Source organism: Acromyrmex echinatior, chromosome 11 (assembly GCF_024713525.1).
Source record: "Acromyrmex echinatior isolate Ae372 chromosome 11, ASM2471352v2, whole genome shotgun sequence".
Taxonomy (NCBI): Eukaryota; Metazoa; Arthropoda; class Insecta; order Hymenoptera; family Formicidae; genus Acromyrmex; species Acromyrmex echinatior.
This window is the reverse complement of record NC_141862.1, coordinates 10969459-10978974: the sequence shown is the minus strand read 5'-3', so window position 1 is coordinate 10978974 and position 9516 is coordinate 10969459. Positions and strand designations below refer to the sequence as shown.

At 27.9% G+C, this 9516-nt stretch overlaps 1 protein-coding gene across 1 annotated transcript; it reads left to right on the top strand.

Moving 5' to 3' along the window:
• The first annotated feature begins 5668 nt into the window (after window positions 1-5668).
• dare (NADPH:adrenodoxin oxidoreductase, mitochondrial) lies at window positions 5669-8547 on the top strand. The gene is made up of 4 exons (XM_011060124.2): window positions 5669-6292; window positions 6530-6748; window positions 7226-7441; window positions 7609-8547. The coding sequence occupies exons 1-4, from the start codon at window positions 6167-6169 to the stop codon at window positions 8467-8469; spliced, it is 1422 nt and encodes a 473-aa protein (XP_011058426.2). The 5' UTR covers window positions 5669-6166; the 3' UTR covers window positions 8470-8547.
• The last annotated feature ends 969 nt before the right edge of the window (window positions 8548-9516 follow it).

Sequence of the window (9516 nt, the reverse complement as noted above, 5' to 3'; positions counted from 1 at the left end):
ATCATTTATCTGAATTTCTTATCTCTCTGCATGTTTTGAGATGAGATTCAGCAACGAATCGTTCGAATCGTTAAGAATACGTACATGGGCCTTAAATTTTATGGGATAGTAATCGATTTAGTAATTTCCGATTTATATTTAATTTGAAGTTTTGTTGTTTATATTGTGTAAAATTTATATTAAGAAATTTGATCTAATTTCACAATATTTGAGATTTATAAAATCAAAATGTTGAAAATATCCCTCATAGAGATTTTTTAAAATTAGATTATTTTTAGTCAAATACTTATATTTTTAGTTTCGAATAGACACGAATAAAGAATAAATTTATTCACACACATGTATTAATAAAATTATTATTATTGATAATTAATATTTAATCAATTTGATTAATATGGTGGCCCCTTCGCGACGCGTTCGTGTTTCGCGCATCATACAAAGGCGTAAAATTTTACGCTTTTAGTCGGCAGCAAAAAGGAATATTTCTCCTTGCTGTCGATCTCTGGCATATTAAGCCAGAATATTGGCCAGAAAAAAGACGAGGATCTGAACGAAGTGGGTGTTGGTGTGTAACACCAATCTAATTTTTTGAAAGATATATATAAAGATAAATTCTGAATATTCGGGAGGGCAACTTACTCGCAAATTGCGAGTTCTTATATTGTTGATTTAAAATACAATAACTAACAAATAACAGTTCTAATGAGAACTAGTGCAGATAATGAAGCGCAAATTTTGTTTTTTAATTTACAAATTCTAGTTGCACTTCATTCCGCAATGGCTCTCACTAGCTTTGTTGTTATTGTATTTTAAAATTTTTTGTATTTTAAAAATTAAATGTCTATTTTAATTATTATCATTTATTGCTCATTTATTTAATACGATCGCAATTAGATAATCTCTCTGAATTTATCAGTACACGATAGGACATGGTTAGGCATTAGCTGCTGCATTCAGCAAAGAAAGCAGTTTTGCAATTATTGTAAAATTTGATTTAATATCATTAATTCATTTAAATTCATAAGAACCTAAAGCAAGAACCAATCGTGTTGAAGAATTTTACAACATTTGCAAAGCTGCTTTCTCTACTGAACACAGTCATTAACGTATTATATTCGCGGTGTCACATGTTAATGAAGTAATGTAGGAAGTATTATAGAAATATACGAACAGAGATAGGATACGCGAATAAATGAAAATACGGATAGGTAGGACAAGTATATGAATAGGTAGGGACTGTATAGGTAAAGACAATAAATGTAGATAAATTGAAAAATTAAATTATTATAAATAAAATGACACTTAAATAGATTTAAGTGCGATCGGGTAATTAAATTTTGTTTTAAAAAATAAATATAATTAAACTAAAAAAATGTTATATAATAAATCTAACTAATAAATTATATAATATGTAGATAAGGATACATAGACATCATGTGTACGTACTTGATAATTGCAAAGAAAAGATTAAAAATTAAATAAAATTTTTAATTAATCTTAAATTTTATTTAATTGTCAACAACTCAATTGTCAAATATGATTATATACTGTATATAATTTTAATTTTACGATTATATATTATATATAATTTTAAATTTCATTGAATTTTCAGCTTCCCTGAAATTAAACTTAATATCTTATAAAATTCTATACTTATACAAAGTATGTATACGCATTAATATTGTAATTAATTTTGTCATAAATAAATGTATGTATAATAATATTACATACGTAATATAAAATTTATGTAAACTATGTCCAGGTAAATGCCATCATGTTTATTTTTGTAATTAATTTCCGCAATAATTACTAATTTAAATTATACATTTATTGGAATGTTTATATTAGGTGTTGGAATTAATTCGTAGCGTTTTACAAGAGATGGGAAGTACTTTCATTAATGTATTTTTTAATGCTCATGTGAAATAAATAACATTCTTTCATTAAAAACGCTACGAATTAATTCCAACACCTAATATATTCATATTAAATATATCTATTCCATACAGATAGCATTTATCTTGTCGTAAATCAAATTTATTGTTGCTTTATTGATGTAAATTACACGAAATCGACGAAATAAAAAAACCATATGATAACAAAAATTGTTTATTAATTTAACGAATTTAATAGATGTTTGATTAAACAAATTTTTTTTAATTTGGATTTTATTGTAAATATGAAAAAGTCATTAATAATTTTACATGACTTTTAATTAAAAATTTGATGTTTAAAATAATCGTCAATTTTTCGTCTATTTAATTTATTAAATAAGTCAGTAAAGATTCGAGCTTTGACTGAGGTAATATAGATCAAATATTAACTTTTTGTTTGTTTTTTACATTTATATTTTTAACATTAAAAAATTACAAATATTAATGATTAATTTATTATGTACGAAAGCCTCATCGCTGTCCCTCGCGTCAAGTGGATGCTATATTGATGCAGTGAATACGTGATTTGTACCGATAGAAAGTCGAAATTATTTTTACAATATCATATGAAGACTTATTCCTCGTCGCTTTCTGTAAAGTCCATTTGCAAAGTCTAGTTTGGTATCTTATTGGAAATTCTTGTACAGGATCGGAATTAATCCCGAGTTTTCTCGTCTTTCACTGGAAGTAATAATTTTGTCAATGAGTCAGACAATTATATGCTATATATTTTAAAATCAAGTTACGAAATTTAGTAATATACTTTAGTAATATACTTTAACACACAATTTTCGTCGCTTTTTTTGTTTTATTAAATGTTCTCCCACTAGTAATAATAATGTTAGTAATAGTATATCTTAATAACAATACAAATTTAATATTATATAATTAATGTATGGATATACATATAATGATTATTTTTTTAAATCCAAATTGTTAAGTAAATAAATTTAAGCTTTATGCAAATAATTTGCTTATTTTTCGATGATTGCTCTAACAAAAAAATATGATTACGAATGTATATATTTAATTTTTTAACTGTTTTAAAATCATTTTTAGGTATTGGAGACATCCCGCCATTCCAGAATATTGTTAATTATTAATTTATATGTATATTATATACTTTTCTATGATAAAATACATGCAGATATATTTAAGAGATTATATTTAACAAATTTTGATTTTTGTCGATTTAGATAATTTTTTTATCAAAATACCTTATGTTCTTTTATCAATGATATCGTGATTACATGAATTTAATTAAAAATGTGTGGATATAAAAAATTCGAGATAAGTCGAATGGATACCTTTATATTAGTGAGGTATTAATAATTAAAATTTTGGGAAAATGCAGAAAAAAAAAGATTGTTAAATTTTATATATAATAACAAATTTTTCAGAAAGCATACTTAGTTCTTTAAAATCTCGTTATTATCAAGTTCGATTTATCTCGAACAGTTGGTACCCGAGATACTTTTGTATTCATACATATAAAAAATTACAATAATGCATGTATTTTATTACTATTAAATATATTCCTTCGTAATCACCATTCCATAAGGAAATCATTTTATCTTTTTATTTTTAATAAGAGATGATTTGTAGTAATGTGTGGTAGAACATATAATTTCCTCGCAAATTTTGATATTATATTAAAAATGCAATAAAAATGTAATTAAGATGCTACCAAAATTATTTCTATCATAAGTGGTCTGAAAGATTTGGAATTCACATCCTTCTGTAATAAGACCGCTGGTGTTTGACGGATTGCTTAACTTTTTTTTGCGAATGGATCTTATGATTTTGACATGGAATCAGAATACATCAAGTTCGCTTTTCTATGAAGATTTTTTTCTTCTTTGTATCGGATACTAACCTTATCACAACGTGGAGGGACCTTGATCAAATTATCGGGATAATTATCTTAAATGCGATGAAAGTCTTGTCGTAAATGTATTAATGACTTTTTATCACGATATTAATAAGTTTTATAATATAATCGCAAGTTAATAGTAAGTACGATCTAATTGTTGTTAGTATTTTCATTCTACATTCATTAATATTTTATTAAACATTGGTTTAGAAAATTGTTATCGTATGTATTTTCGACATTTTCATATAATACCTCATTACTAAATTTTGTTAATCGTGCTCCTATAATATAATTCTTATTACATTTTCGAACAACATTTTTTATTACACATTGTATTGTAAATAATTATTGTATTATTAAAGGATTATAATAAAAGATAATATTAAAAAGCTATGCAATGTAATTGTTAATTATTTTATTGTATTTCGCTAATCATAATGCAATATGATTTTAGCGAAATATAATAAAATAATTAAAGAAAAAAAGAGAGATATAAAATTAAAAAATAAATTTAAAACATTCTTACCTGCATAAACCGACTAAATTTATTAGTAACTCGTTTTTTTTACGGGGGAATATACTTACAAAGAAAAGAGGATCGCCATTAAAAATTGACGGGGGTGGTGGAGGGTCTCTAAGGTTGATTCATTTTTATTCATATAAATTTTCTTCACAATTTTAAATTAAATGTAATTTGCTTATACAATTAGAAGAGTTCTAACTTTATTCAAATTGCAAATTGTAAATATAATTTTAAGAATAAGAAAGGGGGAGAGAGCCTACAATCAGAGTGATGCCATACGGGTATCACTTGTGATTGGTCCGCCATGTTTTAGCCTCTAGTTTTTTAAACGCATTATTTTCTAAATTTTGAATTCATGCTCAAAAATTGTGACAAATTAAAAAATGGTAAATAAATATTATATATAAAATAATAAATCTTTTACATATATTATTTATTATAAAATTTCATTTATAATATTTTTCTGAATTTTCGATTTCTTTTATATTATTACAGATGCATTTTGCTCCTAAAATGTAGGAACAGAGAATGGATAATAAACTAGCGCATTTAATAGCGCAAATAATGTGCAATAAATAACGTTTTGTATAAAGTAATGTGCAATATTACAAAATGTACAATATTGCAATAGTACAAAATGAAATTTTATAATAAATAATATATGTAAAAGTTTTATTATTTTATATACAATATTTATTTATTATCATGTTTTAATTTGTCACAATTTTTGAGCATGAATTCAAAATTTAGAAAATAATGCGTTTAAAAAACTGGAGGGAATGACTAAAATATGGCGGACCAGTCACAAGTGATACTCATATGGCGTCACTCTGATTGTAGGCTCTCTACGAGCAGACTAGCCGCTTGTTCTCAAACGCGCCTATTATCACGACATAAAAAAAAATAACAACTTACCCCGTCAGAAAAACTGAGATTGTCGTTCGATTTAGCTGGGCATGATAGTTTTTTCTCGATTTTATGTGTATTAATATATTTGCAACATGTGATCGTTTTTTTTACATCATGTATTTAGATGTAAGTATAGGAATCAAGAGATAGGAAGCATAGGAGTCTTGATTGGTAATTACAAATTTTTTATTATGAACAAATATAAATTTATATAATAGTAATATTTTTATTTTTTAATTAAATGAAAATGAAATCCTCAAATGCTAATTTATACTTACATCTAAATACATGATGTAAAAAAAACGATCACATGTTGCAAATATATTAATACACATAAAATCGAGAAAAAACTATCATGCCCAGCTAAATCGAACGACAATCTCAGTTTTTCTGACGGGGTAAGTTGTTATTTTTTTTTATGTCGTGATAATAGGCGCGTTTAAGAATATGCGGCTAGCCTGCTCGCTGAGCGATTGAATGTGATTGGTTGGATCTGTAAGTAACAACCTATCAAGTTCATTTGCTTGGCGAGCGGAATATTCGCTTTGTCAACTTGAACGCTTCCAATGTTCCACGTGCGCTCTTTGCGGAATTAACCTCGAAGTCTGAGGGACATGCTTCCAACTTTCCTTCTTATTTTCTGATAATTTTATGCGATAATATTTTAATCGAACAGCGAATATGATACGGGCTAATAAATATTTCCAGATCCATTGTATTTGCTTGTTTTATAGCAAAAAGAATAATTGATATTTTGCAATTTACTACATAGAACAGTGATCAAGATTCTGCCTCCTCAAATTTCCACGGACTATTCCAATTCTAATAACAGAACAGCGTTCGAGAGCTCGACGATTTTGTTAAAACGTGTTATAAACGTGTCATAACAGTGAAACTCAGTTTGAATCAACAGTGTCACATATAAAGATGAGATACAACATTTTCAAAAATTGTACTCGTTTACTATGTACTGTAACACAACAATCCGTACCTCAGGTATGCATCGTCGGTGCAGGTCCAGCGGGCTTCTATGCAGCTCAACAATTATTGAGGGTAATAACATGTGTATATAATACACATATACAAAATAGATTAATTATAATTAATGATAATATCTTATTAATTGTTCTGAAGATATGCATATTCCGTAATATTTTAAGTATTTTGTGTGTAATAAGTAGAATAGAATAAGTATTTTGTATGTATATAAGAATTGTCTATTAAAATTCTTATAAATATCCTATATAGAATAAGGAAATGAAAGTAAAATTTGTATGAAATTGACAACAGGATTCAAGCAATGCAATAATCACCATTCTGGACAAACAACCAGTTCCCTTTGGTTTAATACGCTATGGGGTTGCCCCGGATCATCAGGATGTGAAGAATGTCCTCAATACATTTCACAAAATCGCGACCAATCCACGTGTTGAATTCCTGGGTAATGTTAGACTTGGTATTAATATTGATGTCAACTACCTGCGAAATGTGTATGACGCTGTGTTATTGGTATGTTTGGTATTAAAAATGAATTATATTACCATTTAACTCATGTAATTAACACTTTCATTTCCTGAATTGAACACGTCCCAATCTTATCTGTGAAATATAAATAGCTTCACTTATTTTAAATATTATAATATTTCAATAATGTAAATTATAATGAAAAAAAAGGATTAACTTTTATATAATTAGCAATTAAATTTATTTAAGTACTTTTGAAGTTTATATTATAAATTTTTTGTAACTATATTTTACATTTACATATTTTTATTTATTATATTACATTAATATTTTTAACGAAATAAGTATTACAATTATTAATTTTTTAATAAGTATTATGTAATTATATCAATTTAAAATCTAATTATTTATTCTAATTAGTATTAGTATAAACCAAATCTCTCTCTCTCTCTCTCTCTCTCTCTCTCTCTCTCTCTCTTTCTCTCTCTGTAATTAATAATTACTTTTCGATTTTCTTTCCAGGCTTATGGTGCTCAAGAAGATCGATTTCTCAATATACCTGGTGAACACTTAAACAATGTAATATCAGCTCGGCATTTTGTTGGATGGTACAATGGATTACCAGATGATAAAGATCTGAAAATTAACTTAGATGTAGAAGAAGCAGTTATCATAGGTCAAGGCAATGTAGCCATAGATGTCGCGAGGATTCTTTTGACGCCGGTCGACAAGCTCAAGGTGATATTTAAATCTCTAACTAGCGTTTAATTTTAAATTAAGAATTTTCCATCAGAGAGGAATGTGGATAACGACAAAATAACATAAGAATTCTAAAGATTAAATTACACGATTTAAAAAATATTTTTTAATTTTGTCAATTGAAATCTCTCTCTTGGTTATTTTAGAATACTGATATCACATCGTATGCCTTGGAAGCTTTAAGTCGCAGTAAAGTGCGAAAAGTCACCATGGTCGGACGAAGAGGACCTTTGCAAGCTGCATTTACTACCGCGGAACTGCGGGAAATTCTGAGGCTGCAAGACTGTAAAACTTTTTGGCGAGAGCAAGACTTCGAAAACATACAGACAATTATACCAACTTTAGACAGACCCCGAAAACGATTAACGGAACTCATGTTGAAATCTTTAGAAGAATCTAAGAATGACTTGGTGCATGCAAAAGAATTACATCAAATCTTTCTACGCAGCCCCATCGAATTTCATGGCAGTAAAGAATTACAGAGCATCAAATTTGCAATCAATCAGTTGCGAGGAGAGACGATACAAAATCAGGTAGCCCAGACGATCGGCAAATTCGAAGAGATCCCATGCAGTCTGGCTCTACGCAGCATCGGTTACAAGACCGAGCAAATATATAAGGATATACCGTGTAATGCAAAGATGGGATGCTTGGAGAACATTAACGGTAAGATCGAAGAGAGGAACGGTGAGCGAGCATCTCTCTATGTCGCAGGATGGGCAGGAACTGGTCCAACTGGGATCATTCTAACGACCATGAGAAACGCTTTTCAAGTCGCTAGATTAATATACAATGATTTGCCTTCCAATCTGAAAGGAGGTAACGCCAGACGCGAGTTGTGCTATGAGTTGTGCAATAAGAACTCGGTCCAGATCGTGTCTTATGAAGACTGGCTGAAGATTGATCGCGTTGAACAACAGCGCGGCAGGCAGCTGGGAAAAGTACGGGAGAAGATAGTCAACGTGCATGAAATGCTGAGAATCGCTGAAAATTGCATACATAGATGAAGGACCGATTTAGTACAAGTACATTTTTCCCAAAGACTAAAAGAATTAATTAAAAATTTTATTTTGTACTTGAAACGAGAGAGAGAGGGAGAGCAAGAGAGAGAGAGAGAGAGAGAAAGGTAGAAAGAGAGAATAAAGAAAAGATTTATTTTTCTCGAATTCTATTTCAACAAATTTAATAAAACTGGAATACTTTGATTGTGCACGTTTTGCACACATCGCTAATTAGCCAATTTAATACAAAACATTCTCATTAGTAAAGCAGTAAAAAATTACTAGGCATCTCGACTGATGTGAGTGGTGTATGCAATTGGGAATATAGGCTAATGAGATCCTCTTATATTCTGATCAGTTATAATCGGATTTTATCTGCGAAATATATATTTTTTATGTATTTTCACAATAATGTAGAGGTTCAGATTATATCTGACTATGTCTGATCAAAAAGGCTCCAGTACATAAATAATTTCTATTTATAATTATATATGTAATTAATAAATAATTACATTATAGAGATATAATTTTTTTATACAAGTTTATACAGATTGTATGACTAAATAGTTGAATAATGTTCTGATTATATATATATATATATATATATATATATATATATATATGTATATATATATAATTTATCATTTCGTTTTGTGACATCGTTTAAGTCATGCTCGTTACCTTTACGAATTTGCTTATAATAACCTATTAAATTAAAAAGACTTTTTTATTGTACTACGAAATGGACTACATTTTACATTTTTTTCTCGTTGTGTATTATGGGACTCTTAACAGATTTACTAAGAACTTTCTTATGACTTTGTTAATTCTTGATAAAAATGACTCACAGCTTATTACACAGAAAGAAGAAAGAATTTTTTGTTAAGGAATTTTAAGAATATTATAAGATTATGTACGAATTTTTAATTTAGAACGACATTAATATTATTGTATGATGGCATTGAAAATGACTCAATTGGAGTTGAAACGTTTGTTTTATTTTATTGTATTTTAATTGTTTTTGTATTAAGTTTGCTTATCTAAATTATAATT

Excerpts from the sequence above, each read along its gene's own strand:
- dare (XM_011060124.2), top strand. The coding sequence starts at position 6,167 with ATGAGATACAACATTTTCAAAAATTGTACTCGTTTACTATGTACTGTA. Across the intron at positions 6,293-6,529 it reads CAGCTCAACAATTATTGAGG|GATTCAAGCAATGCAATAAT; the intron begins GTAATAACATGT and ends AATTGACAACAG. Across the intron at positions 7,442-7,608 it reads CGCCGGTCGACAAGCTCAAG|AATACTGATATCACATCGTA; the intron begins GTGATATTTAAA and ends TGGTTATTTTAG.